This window comes from Anopheles aquasalis, chromosome 2, assembly GCF_943734665.1.
Source record: "Anopheles aquasalis chromosome 2, idAnoAquaMG_Q_19, whole genome shotgun sequence".
NCBI classification, from domain to species: domain Eukaryota; kingdom Metazoa; phylum Arthropoda; class Insecta; order Diptera; family Culicidae; genus Anopheles; species Anopheles aquasalis.
Genome location: NC_064877.1, coordinates 74,735,647 through 74,760,646, shown reverse-complemented (window position 1 = coordinate 74,760,646; position 25,000 = coordinate 74,735,647). Strand labels below are relative to the sequence as shown.

At 50.1% G+C, this 25,000-nt stretch overlaps 2 protein-coding genes across 2 annotated transcripts in view; both read right to left on the bottom strand.

Annotated features, from left to right (window-relative positions):
* Positions 1 to 1,020: 1,020 nt before the first annotated feature.
* Positions 1,021 to 16,178, bottom strand: LOC126577121 (protein phosphatase PHLPP-like protein). Its single transcript, XM_050238545.1, has 9 exons — positions 15,510 to 16,178; positions 14,112 to 14,403; positions 13,681 to 14,039; positions 9,686 to 9,987; positions 4,371 to 4,524; positions 4,121 to 4,276; positions 3,890 to 4,043; positions 1,963 to 3,818; positions 1,021 to 1,932 (listed from the first exon to the last, which is right to left on the bottom strand). Exons 1-9 carry the CDS (start codon positions 16,176 to 16,178, stop codon positions 1,075 to 1,077), a joined length of 4,800 nt encoding a protein of 1,599 aa, XP_050094502.1. The 3' UTR covers positions 1,021 to 1,074.
* A 3,434-nt stretch (positions 16,179 to 19,612) lies between these two features.
* LOC126569388 (cysteine-rich secretory protein 2-like) overlaps positions 19,613 to 25,000 on the bottom strand; it is a 9,087-nt gene continuing 3,699 nt past the window's right edge. Inside the window, exons 3-7 of the mRNA XM_050226433.1 lie at positions 24,769 to 24,905; positions 21,288 to 21,433; positions 20,760 to 20,960; positions 20,043 to 20,132; positions 19,613 to 19,968 (exon numbers count right to left, since the gene is read on the bottom strand). Coding sequence (XP_050082390.1) covers positions 19,806 to 19,968; positions 20,043 to 20,132; positions 20,760 to 20,960; positions 21,288 to 21,433; positions 24,769 to 24,905 — 737 coding nt within the window. The 3' untranslated portion in view covers positions 19,613 to 19,805. The remainder of the gene's footprint in view (positions 19,969 to 20,042; positions 20,133 to 20,759; positions 20,961 to 21,287; positions 21,434 to 24,768; positions 24,906 to 25,000) is intronic.

The following is a 25,000-nucleotide window of genomic DNA, read 5'->3' as shown; positions in this document are numbered from 1 at the left end:
AAGGGAAGCGAGCTTTAGTTTAGAGGTCCATTCCCGCAAAACACGAGTGAAGAACTAGTCTAGTGAAATCTAAAAAGGGAGAGTGCGGGAGAGACCGTGAGCGAGGCAACGAACAAGTTCGATCCTCCCTAATCATCAGGTGCTAGTCTGCTAACCGACCTCACCAGTCAATGAAAGAGGTCTGACCGTCGAGAAATCGAAAGAACCGCCACTCTTGTCCATATTGTTGTCCGCAAACGCATACGTAAACATGGCGCCGGAAAGGCCGGCATCCTTCGGATCACCCGCCCAGGAGTGCAGCAGCTCCTTTCAAAATCCGTTCCAGAGAACGTTCCAGAGCACGTTTCGGTTTCCAGATTTCTCTGCTCTTTCAAGACAAAAGCCAAATTAACTCGGAAGCGAAGGTGAGCCAAATATCGACACTGCGGCTTACCGGACCGGGGGACTTATCTGTGTTCCTTATTGTGTCGTCGTGGTCGAAGAGTATTTATCTAGGAAAACAAGGACAAAAAAACCACAAGTAAATCAAAATTCTTACATCGCCCCCCGTAGAGTGTGTGTTTGTGTGTGTGGGAAAGGAGGGGGAGAGGGAGGTTTTATCAGCAAAGATAACGGCAGAGACAGAGGTGGTCCAGACGATACCGCCATAGTCGCGAACGTTCTCTGAATCCATCATCATCTTGACAAGCCCCGTTTCTCCCATCCGCCTCACCAAAAACCATCCCCAGTGTCGTACATTAAATGAGTAAACAATTATTAGTAGGTCAGCGTGTAACGTTTAAGAGATAGAAAGAGACAGAAAGAAAGAGAGAGAGAGCAAGGGCGTAATATGTAATGGTATCCTATTCAAATGTGTACATATTTATTTAATTTATTGCTAAAAACAAAGGCAACGGCCACGGCCACAAACATACACGTACACGTTCCCCACGAACACTCCCCCCCGGCACGAAGGAGCAAGCACTCTTCACTTCTGCCCCGCCTGGGGTTGGGGGGTAGGGTTGAGAGAAAGTGAAAAACCGGTAAACCTTGAGTCGGTTACTTTTGGGGCAACCGCATCCGAAAACCGCGGCTCTAAAGTTCCGTCGTGGCGACACCCCAGTACTGCCGCATCCGTCCACCATCCGGATCGATAGTGTCCAGTTCGAGTGTACTGCTCTCGACCTCAACGATGTTTCCATTCGAGCCACCCGGATACCGTTCCGGCTGTAGTCCCGCTGCCGTCGCCGCCGTTGCTAGATCGTACTCCAGGTTGTAGGGCATCAATCGTTGCAGCGAACCGAAGTAAGCGGCATTTGGGCCGGTGTTGATGGGCCTTCGCGCCGGGTTGGCGGACGTGTTGTACTGGATCGGTTTGAAGTAGCTCTGCGAGGACGCCGGATGGAAGGAACGGGTCGATCCGAACTGCTTCGAAAGGAACGGTGTCGCCCGGGCCGTCGTCATCATCGTGCTGTACCCGCTGGCCATCGATGAGTTCAACCCACTGTCACTTTCAAGCTGAGCGAGCTGGGGCGAGCTGGTGGAAAGATTCTTTAGCTGCAGCTTCGTGAGATTACTCGCGACGGAGTTGCCGGTCGAGGTGGATGAGTTGCTAGTTCCGGAATCCGAGGCACCGTTTCCCGGTGGTGGTAACGGTGCTTGCCGTTTCGTCGTCGTGAATCCTCGTGATATAGTGTTCAGTTCCTTATCGAACAGCAGCTGCGTGTTCTGCTCTAGCATGTACTCCCAACACTTGAACTGTTCCTCCGACATGGCCGAGTCCGATTCTTCGATTTCCTTTTCCTTCTCCTCCTCGATCTTGGCCCGAACGGCTCGTACGACACCACCGCGCAGGCTGCGCCTTTCATTCGCCAGATGTGCATTGTTGGGTCTTCTGCTTACGAGCGATCCCACGGAACCAACGGAACTATCCGACTTGGCACGCAATGCCGCCTGTAGAGCACCACCCGATTGTAGCAGTACCGTCTCACTACCACTCGTCTGATCGCTCTGGCCACTCGGTGACGATCGGTCACTACGGCCGGACGGATGCCTCACGAACTGAACCGCTGCAGCCGAGTGACAACAGCTGTTGTTCGTCTCACAGCAGCAGCCACACTTACAAAACCCCGTTATCAGGCTTCCTCCCGGTCCACCCGGTGCGGTGCGTGGATTCTTCCGTATCGTTTGCCTCAATTCACGCATCAAAAAATCCACATCCGTCCCGAGGTTGTTGAAGCGAACGATCATCACACTCAGGTTCTCCTCGGCACCGTAACTTTGCGCAATGTCCTGCACACGTTTCGCGGCCAACAGTATATTATCCTCCTTCCGGATCTCCTCCGCCACCGTGTCCATAGTGATCACTTCCCAGAGTTTTCGATTTCCCAGCACCAGATACTCGTCTGCATCGCTTAGCACCACCTCTTGTACCTCCGGATCCGGTACGGTCACCGGGAAGTTGGCACTCAGCCCTAGCTTACGCTGTGGACTGCCTTTATTCAGCATTACACAACGATTGTGTTTGATCAGCACCGCCGAACACTCACCAACGGTTGCGACACGCAGGATAAACTTACGCCCCGCGGCCACTGCCTGCGGTAGATAGCTCATGGCCTCCGACGGCACACGGCTACGTGCAATGTGGCAGAGTGTCACATTGACCGCTTCCTGCTGTCCACGCTGCTTCAGCTCCCGATGGGCCGACAGCAGCGTATACTTCATGTAATCATTTGCCGTCTCCTTAACCGTCCGTTCTTCGAGCAGTATCTTTGGGATTGTTTTAACGAGCAGATTCGGGATAGCGTTACTCGTCTCACCATCGAACAACCCAAACAGCCCCTCCGAATTACAGAACCCAGGCAATCGGAGCTGCGCAATGCAAAGCTTTGGCAGACAACCGCTCGTCTCCGCGAAGCCCACCTTCCAGCACGGTTCATAATCCTCCTGTTCCTGGTACGGCAACGGTGTCGTCGGGAGCGATGGACGATTCTTTCCCGACACGTCCACCAGTGCCATCGGACGCTGGTTTCGGCAAGCTTTCAACTGTTGCGCATCAACCTGTAGCTGCTTATTGCCTGAAAGATCTAAGAACTGCAGATTCCTCGGTACCAGCGAAGCAATGTTCACTTTATCCAACTGATTGTGAGCCAAATCGAGCACCCGGAGCGTAATGGTACGACCGAGACTCGGTACCGTCTGCAGCTGGTTCGAGTGAACACGCAATACACGCAAGCTGGCCATGTTGGCAAGATTTTCCGGCAAGTGACGCAGCTTATTCCCCGATATGACAAGCTCCTCGAGATCACCCCAGCAGCTGATGCAGGTTTCCGGCATCGTCGTCAGTAGATTGTAACCCAGATGAAGCACCCTGAGTCGGGGAAGACAGATCAACGAATCCAGCACACGATCGGTGAGTGAGTTGTTGGTGGCGTACAGTCGCTCCAGGCTACAGTTGGATCCGAAAATTATCGGCAACGTCATCAACTTGTTGCTCGAGACATTCAAAATGGTTAGTCGTTCGCAGGCGATGAAAAAGTTTTCCGGCAAATCCTCAATGAGATTACACTGCAGGTACAATTTCTGCAGGGGGAGCTTCCGTTTGACCATGGGCGGAAAGCTGGTCAGTTGGTTGTACGCCAGATGGAGCGTCTGGATTGTGGCGTGCTCGTTGTTGAGCAGATGCTCCGAGATCGTGTGGATCTGGTTGTTGTTCGCGTAGAGCGTCCGCAGCTGGTGGCAACCGACCAACCAATCCGGCAGCTCCTGCAAACAGTTGTAGCTAAGGTCCATGTGCTTCAGATGGGTTGGCGTGGCCCGAACAGTGATTTTCGTCAGATCTAGAAAGAAGAGAAGGAGTGGATCAGTGTTTTTTGGGGGGGAAACCTCGAGCGATCCGCATCCGACTTACTGTTATTTCCGGCAATCAACGAATGTAGGCTACGTCCACTGAGTGTAAGCTCACGCAAACTGTTCCTACAGCACTGTATCGTCTCGAGTTTGTCCAAGGCCGAAAGGTCCATTATCTCGATCGAGTTTTCACTGACATCTAGTTGCGTCAGGAGCTGTAAGCAATCGACACGCTATAACTCACGACCTTCTTCTGCTGCTGCTGCGCCGCCCTCACGCGGTTGACACTTACCCCATAATTACCGAGTATGATGCTCCCTTTCAGCTGGTTCCCTCGAAGGTTAACCTTCGTCAGCGGTTGATCTGGCCGGTCTTCCCCCTTCTGAATTGCATCGCGCAGCTGCGCCTGGGTCTGATGATGTCCATTTCGAAGCGAGTCGTTTCGCTGCTACAAAACGGAAAGTATTGCCACCCATTAGATAAAAATCTGAACCGAGTGTGCCGTTTGTCGGACACTAATGATCTCTACCGCTCCTACTTACAAACAGACTCATCGATCGCATGTTGTTCACCATGAAGGACGGTAGCTGTTCCAGCTGGTTGTAGGCCGCATTCAAAATCCTCAGGCTAGTTAATCCCTTCAAGCTGTCCGGTAGCTCGCGTAGCTCATTCCGCTCGATGCTGAACTCCTCCAAGCTGCAACAAGTGTCAATCAAAGGAAACCATTGTACAACGGCTGCTTGTGCCATCTTAGATAATTAGAAGCAGCATTGCGCAAAAAAAAAAGATGTCAATCAAAGAAGGTTTAGTTTCATCTAATTATGCTTAAGACAAAAGGAGCGGTTCCGAGCCCGTTTTGCGAAACACAAGAAAAGCGTCACACCATCACCACATATCCCTTCACGGTTCGCTTGGGATGACGTCGTTTTATGCAAATGACGAAAGGCATTTCATGCCTCACTTGCGTTACACTGACCACCGATACAGCGGACAGTTTCGCTTTCGCTCGAAATCGGAGCATCGGCGCCACCGATCCCTGTATGTCATCCGCTACCATTGATCATAATTTGAAATGCGATGCTTATGTTGGGCCAGATTTTCTCCGGAAGTACCTCCATTTGGTGGAGATGCATTGCCGCGCACTTTTAGCGATGCAAAAATCGTTTTCGCGAAAAACACACCACCCTCCAACGCTGGCTGATCTCATCGTCCCAGCGCTACCACGCAGTATCTCTTGGGCTCTCTGCATACTCTTCTGTCTAGCGCTAGTAGCAGTAGCAGCAGCAACGGCACCAGCAGATCGCTTTCAATCAATGTTGATTCGCTCTCGTGACCACAAACAATGGTACTTCTCCTTCTCCTTCTCCTCCTCCTTACCGTAGCTAAAGTTCTTCCTCTTTAGCCCAAATTCCCTCACTGACACCCCCGTTGTTGAACCTTCCGCCGTCTTGCCCACGTAGAGAAGGGCGATGTTTGGTGCCTTGGTGGAAATTTAGGGCTCAGCTCACGCGGGGGAGCTCGCACAAAAAAAAACCTCGATCTCGATACACGAAACGTACATTTTGAGCGAATGGCGGTGCAACGACGACGTAAGCTGCGTTATGCACGTGGTTTTTCATGTTGCGTTCCTTTCTCCGATCGTTACCCAACCCCTTTTACTGCCGTAGTGCACGTGGAATCAATATACATTGACTTTTGTTTAAAGCACAACGCAACGTAAAGTAAAGCACGCGACCTTATCGTTCAAAATGTCACAGAAACGGGCAGGAGATTTGCGACCGATGCATCATCCACCCCTTCATCGGACATTCTCCATTCTACTTCATCCTCTTCTTGAATATGTCCCGTGGCAGTGCGAGAAGTAACCCTAGTGGAACTAATGAATTCCAACTGCAGCGAACCATTTGGAACCCATACTCCAAACATGCTGATCTGTTGCTTCTTCATTGTCCACAGCAAGGCGCCACGGTGTTTCAGAGTTCGCTACGCAGATCACATATTTCGTGCAGGTTCAGGTACGATAATGATCGTACAAGAAGAAAGCACACACATTCCGGGAGCTCGTTTGTAGTCATTTCTTTATCACGATTCCAACCAAAAGAAAACACGCATTTCATTCGAAAGAAATCGACCAAAAACGACCATCAATGAATGTCAACGGCAGTGGAGTTTTTATCGCGAAAAGGAATCTGCAAAGCTCCACTTGAAACGAAACCGATTGGCAGGCAGAGGAAATCTACGATTTTGGGAACCATAAACGAACGAACGAGAGGTGGCCACCATTTCGAAAACGATTTCTCGCATTGATAAAGCTTTCAGTTTAGTGTTGTGTTGGCTGCGATGTTTTACTCGCGCGCCACGCGCCCACTATACCACTATTCGTGTTGGTATAAGCGGTGCAGTCATAAACCACAACCCTTCACTACTTACCGGACCACGATGTGGGCCTCAGCACACCACAGCAATGAACTCTAAATACGAACTCCAAACCGAAAGCAGAAGCGTCACGGTCACTGGTTCGGCATCGCTTACGCCGCTTAAAGGGTAAAAGAAGACAGTTTTCTTGCACCGCAGCCTCACCACTCACTGCGTAGTGTGGTCTCGCCGTTTTTCCTAAAAACACAAGGAGGTGATCCTCGTTATCACGAGGGCTGCACCGATTTAGGGTCGATTCTATGCAACGCAACACCAACAGTCGCGCTAGGTTCGTCGCTTGGCGTTGAAGTCTTTCGTTCGAAACGAAAGAAAAAACCAATTCATTCATCAATATTGCTCAACTTTTGAGGCTTGGCAAGCGAATCGAAAGCGTTTCACTGCGCGTGTCCACTGCGTTGCAAGATGACCACCTCTGTGCGGTGGTCAACGGAGGCTATCATCGTTTAGGATCTTCACGCTCACCGGCGCCACCGGCGTTCCCTTTCGGCCGCACGTCAAAACGGATGTTTCGAAATTCACACCTCGTTTTTGCGCTTCTATGCACTTTTCACTTCATCTCATCAGGCACACACGGAGCACACACGGAGCGCACCACTATTGCAACATGCGCCAGGTTGGCCCCAAACACCGGAGACCCTATAGGGCCGCTTCGTTTCCAGCACCCGCACGCACCGTGCCGTTATGAGCGTTGCTTCACTTTCTTCGATTTTTTGTTACGCTTAATCCAATTAAAAACGAAACTTTACAAACACCGCTACTTGCGCTACGCACACAAGCGGTCCGTTTTCGATCGATCCGATTTACTGTCGATTTCGATTTTCGCTGTCCCGGCACCAGCGCTTTCGCGTTTACTTCACTTCGCTTTACGCTTCTACTTTGTAATGGCCACAGCAAGTAGTGGCCGCCAATGTACACAAATGGCGAATGGGGCAATGCGGCACCACCATGAACGCACCTCCGATTCGGGGTAAACTTCGTGGAAAACTAACTTCCCTGCTCCACTCGAACCGTACCGTACCGTTTTGCCGATGTCCGTGAGTTTTCCCGGTCACGATTGGCTAACTTTTGGTCCGCGATTGGACGTCGTGGATGCCGCCTTTTGGATGCCGATGTACCGGTGCCTCCAGTTCGTGTAACTAGTCGCTCGCAAATGAAGACTCGGCGGCGGCCCGGTATCTTCTGCCAGCGCGATCGCTACACGCATGACGCCGAGTGCGAGTGAAACTAACTCCCCGGTTGGTACCGCGAGCACAGTATAGCTCGTGTGCTGCCTCCTTCAAGCTTGACCTGCCAAGACCTGGTCCGCCTGGCCTGCTTGCCTGACTGGCAGACACAACAACAACAACGGAGGAGACGAGCTGGCGTTGGATCCCCACCCAGCGATCGACGCACGCCAGGAACAGTGGATTTTATGGCGAATTGGACTTTATGGACTCAGAGTCGTCGGTCGGAGTCGCCGGAGACTAATTTGAAGTTGGAAGCCCCCTTCTGCTTCAGTGCGCAGCCACCGGAAGTTCGCATTCGTAACGATGAAGAACGGTTGGGCTTCGCGACGGTCGCAGCTCGCCGGAGATCGATGTCAAACTCCCGCGCGGCTCGACCGGAGCCGCGTTCTCGGAAGGGAATCACGCTACTTTACGTGGTAAGGTAAGTTTCGCAAGAATATTTTGCTACCCAACAAAGACAACAACGTCCTGGGTAGGTCATGGGAAGATGCTCGCATGGAAAGCGACGCGTGGAGAAGACGCAAGATTTGTCATGCAGAACGCGTGCCCTGGCGCGCATGCATGCGTAATTAATGCATTCGTCTCCACCTCTGGGGCGTTCCTTCAAGCAACAGGTGTCGAAGGTGGAGCAATACCCTTGAAACGACACTCGAAGAATGTGGCTGTGGTGTGGCGAATGGCGCACTTTTGGGGACGACGGATGAGATTGACACGCGCCCGGTGCTGCTGCTGCTGGTGGTCCCGAAGATCATGCGCCGGTTCAAGCGAAAAGATCCTATCAGCGTCAAACTAACAAGCATTCCACCGTTCCTCGGTAGCAGGCAGGCAAGAGAAACGCTGAGTACGCAGCAGCATGGCGGAAAGGAATCACGCGCGGCAGTCAAAGTCAAAGGGCCGCGCGATGACGATGGTGGATGGTTGATATTTTTCCACGGTTTTCAAATTCACGCAGGTGCGGTACCATTTCATTTCATCAGTGGTTGCAGAGGGCCACACGATGATGGCACTGTGATGAGTTTTCATTGGCGAGCACCTCAATCATCTGCCTTTGACAGAAGCTTCCGGCACAGTTTTGTGTTTGCAAAACACAATGGATTGCGGTGATTTCAGACTCCTTCTAAAGACTCCTACGCGCGAAAAGCGGGCTGAATTAGTTTAAAAAGGCAGCGGTAGCACGTCCGAACGTCCGTACGTTTCGGTGGTTCAAACACCGGTTGAACCGATTGAATCGGTTCATTTTACTCCCCTGAAGGTATGCTATTTCATCTGTTGCATACCTTCAGGGAGTTTCGAACAGTTTCGAACAGTCGCTTTGAAATCCAGAGGACCGTAGGGAGAACGAAGGTGAAAGAAAGGAGCAATCTCCTTCTAAAAAAAATCAATCAATCAATCAATCGACCACAAAAACCTAGGAAATGATTCCTCTGGAACAGGAGAAGTGTTGTGTTCACTCAGGACAACGCAAAGCAACACGTAATAGGGGGGGCTTCGGTAATTTCGGCCTATTAAAAAGGCTCATATTTGAAGATTTTTAGTATCCTTCCTCGCTACTTTTTTATGTGTATGACAACTACTTTAAACACAACTTTTGAAGAATATAAAGTTCTATCTTGGGGAAGATTTATTAAAAACTTCATCCATGGCATCAAATTTAGGCAGTCGTGTATGTGAAAAGATTCTTTCCGGTGCCCATCGTAGCTGCGTGATGGGTCATCAGAAAAATACAAATCGATACCCGTTTGAAAGATTATAAGTTTATCCAGGTAGCCCCGTCAAGTTTTGTTTGAATTTTCTATTTTTCGATTTTTAGCAGATTTTTGAAGTTGAAAAGGTGATCACAATGATCAAACCGGGTTCGTCGCTTAAATCTTAGGGGTCAAGTCTTTTGATTCGCACCAAAAACAGTGCCCATCGTATCTACGTAATGCGACATCAGAAAAATACAAATCAATAATCTTCACGATGATAAGTTCATCTAGATAGCCCCGTCGCACTCACAGGAATTTGTGGGACCCCACCAGCGCGAGGCCGTGGGCATGTGCCCAATGGGAAAGATGGCCCAGGTCTTAAGGGCTTGCGTCAAAGCTTCGTTGGAATGTTCCGATACATCCAACATGTAGTTCAAATCAAGCTCTAAGCGATTACTAACGTTTTCACGATTAAAAAAATGCCCTTGATAATAAAAAAACACTTACCTTTTCAGCGCGCTCATACTGTCCGGTAACTTTCGAATCTCGTTCTCACTCAAATCCAGCAAACGCAGGTTCCGCAAATGGTACAGGCTGTCGGGAAAATCTTTCAACGCATTGCCGTTCAAGCGGAGGACCTTCAGGTAGGTGAACTGTCCCAACGCTCGCAGCGCTATCTCCTGCAGTTTGTTACGTCCCGCGAGCAGCTCTTCGACGGCGTTCGGTGCTTGCAGAAAGATGTCCGGTATCTGCTGTAAACCGGAATCATCCAGATCCAACCGTTGATTGGTGCTGCGATCGCGTCCCTCCTGAAACGTGATGCAATCACATTAACACCTGTTCCACATTTCCTTTTAATCCACAATTTCTCTAAATGCACTTGGAGCCGCAAGTCCACCTATCCAACTATCACTAACCGGCATGTCATCGAACTCGATCTCCAGCGAATCCATCTCGATCGTCTCCAGATCCGAGAAGGTGACGCGACTTTTGTTCGACTTCAAACTGGACGTTCCGTCCCCCATCGCCTTGATGACGCATTTTCCACTTAGAACCATTGCACACCACCACCAGTCTTACAATCACCGAAAACACACTCAGAGCCCGTAGAAGCGTCCTCTGCTCTACGCAACAGTCACTGCGCAACTGGACTAGAACAACGACACCGTCGCAACACACCAGTGTCTGAAGAGACTTCGTATGTCGTCTTCGCACAAGACTCTCAACCACAAAGTACAAAAGCATCGTACATGCCCTTGCCCTTACCATATGGCACGGCACGAGCCACATAAACCAACGGCACCAACGGGTGCTGCCACGCTTTTCGCGCAACTAGTGCGACACCGGTGCGGTCGTACCAGCCCATAATACGCACACTTAAGTGTACGGTACGCGCTATTACATAAAATTATTTGGCCCACTACGGAACCACTTTTCCATCGTCTCGGCTCATCCGAGTAACTCCGGGTGACACTCCGGGTGGCCAGAGTGAGGTGCGATCCACGGAACCGCAAGTGAGCGTTTATATCAGAAGGCGGTTTGTGGTGGGCACCAACATTCACAACACATAGCAACCCTTGAACATTCGCATTCGCATCATTCAATATGCAACGGATCGTAGGAATGAATGGATTTATGATTGAAATTGTTTAGCTGCAATTTAGACTACGGTTAGCTATGCGCACAGTTATGTGCTCCTCCTCTAGTCAATTGTATCAATTACGAGCCTATAAAACTGCCTTTTGTTAAACGTCTCCATTACCATCCATTCAAATAAATAACTCTTACATCCATCATATTCATAATTCACCAAACGGCGCGTACAGCCTACTGGCACTTGAAACCCCACATGGGTGGCCATCTTGACAACCGATTGTGTAACTGGCTGGCATCCTAATTAGTGCAACATGCATGAGCCCCTAGGGGGGCTATGCTGTTACGGTGACTCAAGCAGCATCGCCACCGATGCAGAACCGCCCACGAAACAAACGAAAAAGGAAATTAAAAAGGAAGATCTGAACATTCGATGCATCCTCCGTGGACGAGCGCCCACCACCATCACCACGTGCTACTAATGAAGAAAAGCGAAACCTTCGCAAGACAAACTGCGAACAATCGGCGCCTCCACCGCCGCCGCCCTCCGTTCATATGGAAAAGCATGTTTAATTGGATTATTCAATGACATTTTGTGTACTAATCTGATTGATGGCCACTCCACTATGCGCTTACACAATCGCCGCGGATCGCGAACGAGAGCGAACGGATGGCACCACCATGACAATTATAATGTGTTCGCGCGCGGTCCGCTACACGCGGAAATGTATTGACATTTTTGTCATCTTTTGCCATCCGTTTCGAGCACACGATTTAGACAAGATCATGGCGAAATCCCTCCACACGAATGCGTGTGTGATCAGTACATCCTTTAGCCAGATTTGTCAATCGGTAACAACATGGCAAAACATGGCTTCGACAAGCGGCAACTAATGTGGCCAACGACTACTAGCCATCCCCCCGCGTGTATTGCGGGGGTCCATACACCGGAGTGTTGTCCAATTTACCACTGTCAGCGCCCATGTTTCGGAACAACATTCCTTGACGATGTGGTGCGTGATTCGAAGGACGAACGTGTACCACGGTACTGGCTCGCATCTTATGACACAATCCGGTACGGATATACGGGCACCACATGGAGCCCCCTTGTGTCACAGTTAGTCAGGGCAGCGCTGCGTTGATCTGGCGCTGATGGACCCCCGCTCGGTTACGCTCGGTGCGTTTCCATCGCATGTGATGGACGCCGCTTTCCAACATATCAACGACCCACTACCGGTCCGGTGGGCGCTGTCAACTGGAGAAAGATTAATCCGAAACTCTCCACAAAGCATATCGCGCTACCCCCAAAGGGCGGTGATGAGAAGAGGAAAGCTATTGTTTACTCATTTCCATATCCGTTACCTCTCTCTCTCTCTTTCTCTCGCTCTCCATTCTTCAAACATTTTTTGTTTTGTGTTGGAAAACTCGGTGCGGAAATTTTAAAATCCCCCAAACCAACCGGTTGAGGAGTTTTTCGTTTAAATTTCCTCAAAAAGCGCTCCACCGTCAGCGTCAGCGTGGTTCACGAATCTTTCGGACACTCCGAAAGGTAAGTTTTACTTTCGTTGATGACCATATAGTGGAAAATTGGGGTCTCCTTCGTTGGTCCGCCGGGCCGCATCATAAAAAGCCGTTGGACAGCCCGAATATCTGGACGGAACGATCTGCCCCCGCCCGGAGAGACGCACGATATAGGATCGCGATCATCCAAGCAAACCTCTTAAGCGCGAGCGCGTTACGGTTCAGGGTAAAGTTGGTTGTGGCAGCACCAGCAGCAGGAACCTGCCAACCGTATCTAACGCTATTTACTGCGGCCGACAGACCCGACCGCCGTCATCAGCGCTTACCTCACTTCGTCTCGTAGCCAGGGGAGGTTGGGGGAAGGGAGAACCACCCCGCGTGCGTATGTGATTCACATGGATGCCTCCCCCCGTCCGTGGAGTAGAGCAATTCATGGCTTTCTTTGTTTGGATCTAATTTTCCACGTTGAACTTGAGTACGGAAAAAAGCGCGGTTCGAATGCCAGGGCCTACTCTAATTTGTGCTAAACGGGCCACGGATTGGCAACCCGTTGCTCCGCGCTGTTTCCGATGTTGAGCAACGCATGAATTCGTTTGTTTTTTATTTTAGATCCTCGTTACTAACTCATTTTACTAATCGGTAGTTCACAACGGTACTCCATGGCTGTGAAAAGGGGATTCCAATAGAATCTCAAGGACACAAACAGAGTTGCAAAAGACCAGACAGTAGTCGTTTGTTTGTTTCACAAGTCGATAACACGATGTACAGCATGTTTACAATCATGACCGTTCTGTTATCAAGCATATTTACTGATCAACAAACCGGAAACGATTCATCGAGAAAGAAAAAAAACGCCCAGCCACAAAGGTAAATGAACCGCCCAGAGCGGCCACTATAAGCTCAGTCTTAATGTTCCCCGTTCTTCAGCTTTACGAAAGATTTCAATCTACTGAAGTAATGGAGCAACCGGTGCATGAATTGGTCAATATGCGCTTAAAAATCGCCCCCCATCGAGACTAGTAATGAGTGCAGTTAAGCCACAGAACCTTCGGCCAATTGAAGCTTTCAGGCCGAACGAATGCGTTCTTCCCCAGCAGAAGAAGAAGATTGCAACGAATTTTATAGACACTGCACGTTGCACGAGGGTTTCGGTTCCTTTCGCCCGGACTCAGCGATCCGAGACAACCACGAACGCCAGCTGCACGCCATTCACCCCATCGCTTGTTGCACGTTGAATGCACTTTCTTACCTAACGGCGACCTTCCTGAGCAACAAGTTACACGCCATTCTACGAGCACTAGGCCACTAGAAGTTTGTAGAACTACGCAAGACGCAAAAGAGAAAGTGCGAGGAATTGCTGGGAGCCAAGGAATTGCGAACAGACTTACCACCGACAGCCAAATGCTCCACTGATCGCGTTCCCAAGACTCACGGAAGCCCAAGAACAGGACCGCCGTTTCGCCGGTCGACTCGGAGTCGGTGCCACCGTTGGCCACTGCGTGTCTTGCCGAAGAACCAGGATAAACCGTGGCTAGCGTGCCGGAACCATCGATGAAATCGACACCGGCTAGTGAAGAACCCCGATCCAGGCTGTCCCTGGCGCTACTGGACGTGCTGTTGCTGCTGCTGCTGCTGCTGCCGCTGGTCTTTGGAACGATCTTGATCACCAACCGATTGTCACACGGAGCATGCTCGAACACATTCGCACCAGCCAGCTCGTACACTTCCGGTGGGAACGATGCACTACCTGCGCCAGAGAAGGGAAGGGAAGATGAGTACAAGATCATTGACCAACTGGCGTCTGGTATGCTTCACTTACCAGGGTAGAGAATCAGCTTGCTACCGACGATCGCCAGGTGTCGGCGGCGCCACTGCGGGAACACCAGACCCTTGAGCACCTCGACCGTGCCGGAACGCAGCACACCCTTGCACATCGGTATTTCGGCCGGCCCGATGTGGAACCGGATCAGGTGCTTCAGCTCGGGGTCAATACCGAGCCGGGCTCGGCGCGATTCATCGAAGTAACCGAGCGAACGGAGGAATTCCTCCTGCACCAGCAGCGGATACTCGTTCTCCTCCAACCGGCGCGTCCTACCACCACCCGTCTGGACCTGTTCGTGGAGAGCAGGGGGAATAATTTCAATTTGAAATTGTTTTACGCTGTACGCTCGGCCTCAAAGGGTGACATCCGATGGCGCGCATTGAGAAAGAAACTCCGAGCCAGCCAAGAGATTGACAGGTGGACAGCTTAACGTGGGGCGCGTTTCACTTTCTGCGTGATTTTCTTCGTTAAACAGCATCGTTGGAGCATAATCAGCTGAGATATGCTTGCAGACGAAGAACCGACACCTCCCGGAAACAATGCACTCTCGACATATTAATGCGCTGCCGGAGCAACATCGTAGCAGGCAATAATTTTCTTGTCAAAACCGATGCACAGCTGATCTAAGCTGCCATGTTGCCACGGAAATATGATTCCAAATTCAATTATGTTATCCAACAACCTGGTAGTCTGGCTACAAAGTGGCGAAATGTTTTTTTAAAACAAACCAGGAGATAGTTTCCACAATCCAATCAAATTAATGATCTGTTAATTAGAGGTCTTCGAGAGTAAAATGTCATGTTCGGGATCTCGATCTCGATCTCATTAACTTCATGTTATTTTATACTAACAATGGACAGGTTTAAGAGATGCGAAAAACACAGCTGGTGGAATTTATGATCTCGCTGACGCGCTCGTTGATTATCAATCATCTCCCACTGGATCTGAAGGTGTGTTTTCGAGTATCACTGCCAGTCGCGGATACTCTCGCTAGAGAAGATTCCCACAGTTAAAGTAACAGATTGCAGACGAAGCACTACGATGCCCATTCTCGCCTCTTATGCTTTGAATCAACCTTTTGCTTTCAACAGATCGACGAGATCAGTCAGACGGTGGTAGAACTCGATAGAAAGTAGTCTTCAAATTACCAAATTCAATTTCAAATACCAACAACGATCCACTGGATTGAATAACATCCGAATCCATGTTGATTCGCTTCCTCTAAAATGTAATACTTGTTTGCCACGAGGCCTCCTTTTTCAGATCTTCCATTGATTACGTCGGTTAGCACCCGGGATGATGCGCGTTGCGGAACGGAAACCATCGGCACCTCATTAATAGCTGATTGAAGTCTCGTCTCGTCCTCGTCCTCACGCCGCACCGACTTTCACTTACCCAGAGCGTGTAATCCCCGGGCAGGTTCATATCTTTCACCACGTCCAGCGTGGTGGCCGTCGTGACGACGTGGATCATGCGGCTCCGATCTTCGGAGCTAATTTCACTGCGATCCGGTCCACAGTAGACGCGCAGCCAACCGCTCGTGTTCCACAGTAGCGACATCTTCGACAGCATCAGATTGACCGGTTTGCCGATGATAACGCCAGACGAGCTGGGACATGGCAAAGCACCGATCACACCACCAACACCACCACTACCACTATTTCTTGCTGTCTCCGGTTGCTTTCTGCTTGCATCTGCATACCGAAGGGCAACCCTCTTCGTATCACCATTCTCACAACCATCATCATCATCACCACCAGGAGCACCGGTGCCCATCATCGATGGCCATTGACCATCGAACGCCAGCACATCATCATCGGACACATTGCACAGCACATGGTTGTTGTTGCCATCGCTCACACTCGCCGGCACTGGTTCGTAGTTAATGTCGGCACTGACCACCACGAGTTTGCCAGCGTCCACTGGCTTCCTTTCATCCCGCTCAATCCCAAACCGACTCCCGGAAAAGCCGGTACCACGTGGGATACGCGGTTTAAATGTACGAACACCAGCACCCGGACCAGCACCAGCCGACGCAATCGGAGTACTCGTACTTAGCACCATTATGGATGGAAAATCACGGAATGATTTTATCCCATTCCCTGACTCCCAGAACACTCCCGTAACAGAAAATCTGAATCACGCACGTACGCATACACAAGACACTTCCGGTTTTCCACCCGGTTGCAGTGCACCAATTCACACTTTTCCGGCGCGTGTACCGCGTTTGAAGCGAGCGGACACACTTCTCTCGCACCTAGCGAACTGAACCGACGGACCTGCGACAGACGACTACGACGGTTCGGTTGGGGCTGTCTGACTGGCGCAGTCTGTTCGGACCTTCTCACCCTTCGTCGCGATCGAGCGTTTCTGGTGCGACGACCACCACCAGCCAGCCGAGACAGGGAGGGGGGTGAACGGGGTGAAAATTAAGGGGTGAATCAAACAGAGAGAGAGAGAGAGGCGATAAAACATGAATTAAAAAAACAGAACTCGACACGCTTGAGCGCCGTACCGGACCTTAATCGCTGGTCGAGCTACTGCGCGGTGCGTACGTGCGGTGGATGAAGTACCTGTCCACCTCGAGCCTCAATGAGGAAGGGGGGGAAGGTTGTGTAGCGATGATCAAAGAGAGGGAGAAAGAGAGAGACAACATTCGCATCATAAAACACTAGGGAGACGACTGACCACAACACAGACCATCACAGAGTACAGCGACATCGAATGATGAGTCCAACCCTCTGCTGCCGTCCCAGCTCTGGTCTGGTCAGTCGAAGAACCCAGCATAACATGCATCATAACCGAGGGAAATGGACGGAAGGGGGAAAGGGGAAAAAAGTGTGCGAAAAACCCAAGAATAGCCCACGACCCACGACAGAACAAAAAAGTAAAAGCCAATCGTTTGAACGCTCCTGGATCCACGCGGCCATTTTGTGGTGGTTGCAATTGCGGGAAAATGCTTTTAATTTTACTCGCCCGGGCTTTTTCTTCGCTCGCCATTGCTTTAGAACAATCGGAATGTGGCGCTAAATGTGGGACAATGTGCAAGATGTGCCATTATCCAGGAAGGGGAAGAGAGAGCCACAAGATTTCTTCAAGGGGTTGTTCATTGCGCCGAGGGCTTCTTCAGTAATCAGTACGAGAATGGTGCAGAAATGGCTTCACAAACAGGGCCACGCGGCCACCACAACCTAAATGAGCGCTTGTTGAAGCCATTTAAAGAACGCTTCTAATCGTGCACCCCCTGTTGAGTGGACGTTAAAAATCCTCATTTAACCACTTTACTGGCAAGTGGTGTTACGCGGTGCAACAATGTCGCCGAACCGGAGGAGGGGGGCGGTTCTGTAATCCGTCAACTGCCTAAATGAGCCATTTGTCTCAAGCTTATTGCGTCCATCGGGTAGCTTTGTCGTTAGTGTTCTCGGCCATTGCTGTTCGGTGCTTCTTCAGTTTTCTTTTCCAAAACGTTCTCCAGATGGGCATGCGGGAGCTAGAGCATAATTGGGGAAAGGAATCTGAGAACTCTGGGTGGGAGGGGGGGTAAGATGCGGCAATGCCCCGTTGACCACAACCAGGGAATATCCAATTAGATACCAAGGAACACGGCATCGCAACAGGCAGATGAATTTGAATAAAACATAACACATCACCCCCCGGAATACTATCTGTTCGCCCTTTTCCTCGTAACCCCGGGCAACGTGCTGCGAATACTTGATCACACAAGCTACAGTGAGATCGCTCGAGTTCTTGCAAATGCCTACGTCCATTCATAAGGCGTCATTTCATACCATGTCCATGTTCTCGTCTCCAATAGAACACAGTGCAGGGTGCAGATCGCATCGCAGATTTCCCGGAGGTCGGTCTTATCGGTTCTCGATACCGCACCGTGCACTTCCTGTTGCTGGAAGCAAAACAAGAACCACCGCAGCTACCGGGACCGGGGCATTTCTCAGCCAACCTTCGGCCACTCGGTTCCGGGCTCCCCTGGTAATGAATTCTGATTATGGTTTGTGAATTCCCAAATTACTCGACCGTTTAAAGAATGGTGAGAAATCCGCCATATTACCATACCACCACCATCCGTTCCGGAGCGGTGATGGGAAGGGGGTAACCCGAGCGACTGACCATCTTCTCCGTCGTTGTTCTTCGTGCTCCATCGTCGTCACCCTTACATCACACGCTGCGGCCGGTGTCTCTGCTGGGCGTACAAAGGGGTGTTTCGCATGACCGCATTTTCACCTGATACCTGTTGCCGGTCACCCTGCCTCATAACTTCATTACACGGCAACCGGTGACGGTTAGTGACTTGGTTGTCGTGGTCGTCGTGCAACCAACCCGTCTTCGTCTCAATGTCGTGGCTGACCGCTTCACGATTCGCCAGGGTAGGGGTCGCGATCGTTTGTGCGAACCGCAGGAACATCCTCCTCTACGGGGGCAGTGCGGTTGCGGGTTGCGTGTGACACCGAGGGCCAGCAGGCGAATCGAAACAACAATACAAGGTCAGCGTACGATAGAAGCCATCCATCAGAACGGGTCATAACACGTTGGATGTTTACGGTTCTTATGACGAATGGAAAACTCACTGTTTTTGTGTTTTCTTCCATTTTACAAGCAATTTAAAACAGTTTTTTTTTATAGTGATACAAAGGTATCTGAATTTTAGGCAAAAAAAGTATTTAAATCGAAAAGAAAATCACACGATGATCGCTAATGATCTGCTCTAGGGAGATTTGAAGCAAAGGAGGGAGGGTGGTCCATCACACATTTCCACCTCATCATCGCTTCGATGGCCTCTTTTCGGCGTTCGCTATCGCGGTCGAAGGGCGAAGGGAAACGGAACAATCGGAACAGCGGTGAACAGCAGCTCTATGTCAATGCTAAAAACCCAACCAACAACCTGATCGTACGAGGGCGCCAACGCAGAACAGTGCCCCTCATCATCGTTGGCATCAGGTCAAACCGTATGCAATGCCGCATACCACAACAGCAGCAGCAGCAGCAGCAGCAGGTGATTCATGTCACCACACCATCATCATCGCCACATAATTCACCGGAAGTGGTTCACTTACCGTGCTCCGTGTGGTGCGCTGGTTGCGCCGGCCTGGTTGTTCGTTTGACCCTGCCCGGCAGCGTGAGCAATCGGAATGGAAATCCGATTCGGTTCTTTGTTTTGTGTGGCCCCCGGTCGATGATCCGGGGCATTTATTTCGCAATTTTTATTTCTGCTTATGTACATCACATCACAATGAAATTCCCAAAAAGCGTCCACCCTTTTCTTCGCAACTCTCTCGGCGCTCCTTATCACCTGCTTAAGCTCAATGTTTTTTCAACCCCTTTTTTATTGTTTTACAGATTTTTAAATGATTTAGATCCCCAATCACATCCATCCACAGGCTGAACACAGCAACTAGAACATAGAAAATAAGCTACATGATGCAATGATGCCATGATCCCCCCCCCCCCCCCCCGCAAAACCGCATGAAAGAAAGTGAATAATGTTGATGGTGAGCACGCGATAACGGCAGAAACGATCACTCGTTGTTATCGTTAGCGAGAGAATTTAAACTAAGCCCTGACCCAAAACGAACGTTCATGATTTGTTGTAATAATCGCGAGACAAAACAGCTTCGACATAAAATCGACCTCCCTTTCCCGTTCCTTCCCCTTGCCAACAAGATCCAACTTCTTCTATCAATCGTGGATCTTCCCTTGGCAGGTGCACGTTGCCGCACAGTTGCGCTGGCGTTCTAGGCCTTCCGGGGTGGCCGTATTGCACAGCCAGCCTGGCCACGTTCGGTGCAGCTCGCGACAGTTTGCCCACAGGTCGGCCGTGGTGCAGATGTTGGTGCAGAGTCTGAATCGAAATCGAATTAAACAGTCAAGTCAAGCTGGATCAAGTGCATGTTGGTATGGCACGGAATAGCTTACCTATTTTTTCTCGATAAACAGTGCGACTGGCAGGAACCACACGGACGGCCTCGTTTGTAGGGTAAGCCCAGCTTCTCCTCGTGATTTCCTCTGTTCAAATCATAAGAGTATTTGAGGGATGAAGAAAAATAAACAGTCCGATACGGTTGCAAATGAAATGGCGGTGGCGAAATGAGAGTTTCGTTTTTTCTACTTCAAAACTTTCACTCATACACTACACTTAGTAGTGGGCGAGAGGCCTTTCCACGATAAAGAAAATATTCAAAACCACACTTTCTTCTTCAATCTCTGCTTCGTTAAGCGCCTTGATTCCTGATTCATCTTCAATTCAAAGAAATGTTGTAGGCATTCCAACCAGCAGTAGAATCAACACAACATCCAGTCTGCCCTTGTGTGAACGCAAAAAGATCTAAATTATGACCCTCTTAAAGAGGCCAAGGACAATAGATCTCCTCCCTAAGCTCATCTGCCTTCGCTAGCGAGATGCTAACCAACCAAGTTGCCATTGCTGCATATAAGGTTCGCTGACATTCGCACAGACCACACATGCACGCATCCGGACCGGACCGACGGTTTCCGAAATGGCCATTGGTTTGGGTTTCGGTAAACAATCATTCATCATCGCCATTAAATCGCCAACCGCATCATCGGCACGGGCGCATCGCAACTTCCGCGACCGTTTAGGTCACCAATCCCGCGCCGTCCGTCGTTACTTACATGGGGCAGTAGTTGCAGACGTAGTTGTAGAACGGTTTCCCTCGTGGCCCTCCCTTGGGGCACTTGGTGAGCCCGCAGCCGACCTTATGCGTGGCGGCCCACACCATCTGCGTGTAGTGCCCGACGGTCACCAGATCGTTCCGCGTCGAGCCGTACGTGAAGTTCTGTCGCTCCAAAAACCACGTCCGCAATGCAAACAACCTGTCCCGGGGTGCAAGAGAGAGAGAGAGAGAGGGAGAGAGAGAGAGAGAGCAGGAGAATGGTTAGAGAAGGTCGCGGCGTGAGATTAATGCGACAGGCGCCACCCAGTGGCCAAGTGGGCCTTGGGTGGGAGTGTGACTTTGCTGAAAAAGGAACGCGGCAGCCAAATTTGCAAAGCGCGCCAAGAAATCGATCAACATCAAGGAGAGAGCAAGACCGGCTGCGCTGATCCCAGTCTCCCAGCTGATCTGTCCGACTGCCTAATGATGTCAAAATGGAGTGGCGTCGTGGGCGGCAGATCGAGTGATCGACGAACTGTCCACTCACCACGGTACACGATGCGTTGAGACGAAGATGTTCTGTCCGCAGGCTCCGTAGCTATCGATCCAGCGTCCCTTGGGTGTGTCGTGGGTCAATAGCCGGCACTGGTTTGCCCACTTCTGTGCCGATCGTGCCGCACCGTGATGCCATTTCTATCGAGAGAGTGAGAGAGAGAGAGAGAGAGAGAGAGAGAGAGAGAGAGAAATTAGATCCACTGTTACGTCATATCCGGAAGCGATCAAATTGGAAAGCTCCCAAGATCATAAATTCATCTTCCCAACGGTCATCTTCTCTCCGGCGGACCACACCACGATCATGATCACAGCCGCAGTGCGTTCTACGGTGGTAACCAGATTAAATAAACACTGCTAATGAATGAGATCATCGGATGATGGGTTTTATTGGTTCTGGACACCGGTACCGGTTCGACGACACCCCAAGGAACCGCCGGCCAGCAGCTCATTTGCATGCAAATCAGCTTCCCGTGTGTCCCACCCCCGGGGCGAAACGGTGCACCATCAGCCGGTGTGCTTCATCTTTGCTCTCCCGGCCACACCTGGCTGGCTGCTGATGCTTCGAGCTGCAGGAGATCTTGCCTTCTGTTGTACGTCTCAATGAATCGACCAACAACAAGGGATATGAACCTCCCCCTCCTACTTCTCCTCCTCCTCCTCCTACAGTTTCCAGTCTCTTTCAAAAATCTATGAATAATTAGACCGACTAGAGGGGAGTTTTGGACCATTTTTGGTACACAAAGGAAGATCACGAACCAAAACATAACCTTCACATAAATTTCACAGCTTGCTTTGATATCCATACACAATTTCGGTGGTCCACGATAGACCTCGGCTTCTCGGCCGTGCTCTTACCATCATCAATCTTTCGATGCTGCCGGCGAGAAACAGCAGATGTTCAGACACCGGCAGCAGCAGCAGCAGCAGCAGCACCGGCAGTCTGTTAGGAGGCCATTACAAGCGCACGTGATGCCGCATCTCATAAATCCATCTCAAGCATCTCGCCCCTTCTCCCGCACCCGAGCCGGCGTATTTTGGCACTCGACTATCCGCCTACTGCGATCCGTTGCTCGATGCTTTGATCAGCCTACTGTCGCTGTCCTGTCTCGAAAATCTCGAAGCCCCAGTCCAGTCGCGAGAGATGCACATTCGTATGATCGGCGATCGGGGCCCGAGGGGCCGCCGATGGTGACGGTTTGGCGATAATTTAGCCGTTCGCCTGCGCGCTCGAAGAAGGTGTGAAGCATTTTGATCTACCCCCAAATCCCTGAGTCGCGGGATCAGGTGATCATCTCCGATTCTGCCGTCGATGCCTACTGAGTGCTCAAAACGAGTTTCCGAAGGTGGTTCCGGTGAAATGGAGGGAGCGGAAAACACAAGCGGGCGTTTTTCGCTTTCATCGGGGCGACACAGCGAGAGCGTCCTAATGGGATTAGTGTAGGCTGTTTGGTCATGGTGTTTTAGCGTGAATGCTGCCTCAGCAGCCGTGCGCTGCCTTCCTTGCATTTCTATCGCTCTGCACGAGCTCGAGGATATTGAGCAAAAATTAAGCTATCTTAATAAATTTCTGGACTCAGCGATCGCGATCGGCGATCAGTGGTACGCCGTCGCGTAGTTACTAAAACCCGCCAGGCGCGAATTCCGAATCCAAATACACTCGATCGAGACCGTTTAATGGTGACACCGTTGGCCGTGATTGAACCGCGTTAGTGCGGGCTCAGCCGGTCCCAAAATCGAAATCACACAACTGTTGTCACATACGGATTTGCATATTAATGGTTACGTTATGAGGTTGTTGGGGCATTTCGATTCCCGGGTTTTTGTCACCCAGGCAAAGAGTGCCGTGTGAATCGGTTCGACACTAAGCACCGACAAAAATGGGAGCTCCGCTTAGCGTGCAAAGGCAGACAACGATCAAGAGCAAAAAACAACAAAAAAAAAATAAGGAGGATCAAACAACCCATTTCACATAAGTGGTTGATTTGAATTCTGCAGTTTTGTCGGAACACGACGGCGGCCGAAAACTCGATCGCTTGCGATAAATCATTTCTAATTGTACCGATTTACCATATTAGTCCGCGCTGGGCGCTTCCGATTCGCCCTCGGCTATCATAGGCCGTGGAAGGTGGTATGACAAATTTCATCGTGATTTGAATGAACTTCCAATAATTTATCGATTTTTGACAAATAGTGGCCAGGGCAGTTATGCGCTCGAGGCAGCGGCGCTGGAACCCTGCTGGGCGGTAGAGGTTGGGGATTAACTGCGCAGTCTGTTACCAGAGAGGGTATCAGGTGCTGCTGCACACCGCCATAGCTGATAAGATGAGGAAACCATGCCGTAGGCATGATTATTTCTCACAAATCCAGTCCACTCGCTAGCGCAGTGAACAACAGTAAAGCGTCGCAGCGCTCCGGCGAACAGAACAACATCACAGATCATGTTAAGCGGCAGGCAATATCAATATTTCGCAAGCGATGCCATCAAAACACGATGAAATAACCGTCCGCAATGCTGATCACGATGCTAAATTATGAGCAACAATGGTGGAATTTGTTATGATGGTGCTGTAGTCAACGATCGGCGGCAGAAGTGCCTTGAGGGCTTTTTATGATATTGCTGTGAATGGCCGATAGTTTATGAGATGGTTGACACGCAATGTTCTGGAGAAATATGAGAACTGCCTGCTGTTAAATGGAGAAAACTATAAGTTATTTTAATCACTCCAATAGATGAACAGAAACAACAGAGCAGTAACATGCTAATCGATATGCGATCACTAGATCACGATATTTGTGGTATTTCTAATGACTACGCATTGGTTGTCATACCTGATAACTATGCGCCGCCATTTCGTTCTTAGTAATGTTGGGTAACAATTACAAGTTGATAAGTAAGTCTTGCATAAAAAAGACACTTTCTAATATCATGTCAATAGTTTATGATGGTTTCATAAAAAATGCGCGAGAATATTTACTCTTCATTCATTAGCAGAACGAGTACTATGAATCAATTAGCTACACGCGCTGTTAACGATACAATTATACAATACTGGGCGTTATTAAAACAACAAAATATCATCTTTTATAAACCTCACCACTGCACGAACCAATCTATACGTTAGTAAGGTAACAAATATGTAAGGATGAATCGAAACCGTCCGTTGTCGCTTGAGTCAAATAGCTACACGCATAAGCAAACGCATCATAATCCATTTATCTTGCTGCGAGAATATTTGGGTTAAGTAAACAGAACCCTCAGCTAACACCTAGACAGCTTCCGCCAAATTCAAACACCGATCTGATCGAGATCTTCTTTAATTTTTTTGTTTTTTTGAAACTAAATTATTTATATCGCTCCAGTGTCGCTCGGACGGCTTCCCCCAGCTTTTTTACGACGTTCATGACAGACATCCCGGGGACACACATATGCATCAGATGCCCGGGGCAGGGTCCCGCGTTTCCCGATTACTCACCATGTTTAGCATATTCGCGGCCGGTGGTACCACCTTGGAGCGATAGGAATCGTGCAGCATCACGATCCGCCTTTGAACTTTGCGCAACCGGGGCGAAATGGCTTTCGTCGGCAGCTTGTCTCCATACAGTCTGGGCACTAAGCGGACCCACACCAGGCCAGGACCGGGACCGGTTTCGCCACCCGCCCCGGGAGGTGCAGAAGAAGTTTGGTGATTTGATTTTTGTTTTTCG

Coding starts and splice junctions, on each gene's coding strand:
- LOC126577121 (XM_050238545.1), bottom strand. CDS start 16,178: ATGGTGCTAAGTACGAGTACTCCGATTGCGTCGGCTGGTGCTGGTCCG. Junction 14,040..14,111: donor CAAGCTGATTCTCTACCCTG/GTAAGTGAAGCA, acceptor TCTCTGGCGCAG/GTAGTGCATCGTTCCCACCG. Junction 4,044..4,120: donor TCATACTCGGTAATTATGGG/GTAAGTGTCAAC, acceptor GATTGCTTACAG/CTCCTGACGCAACTAGATGT.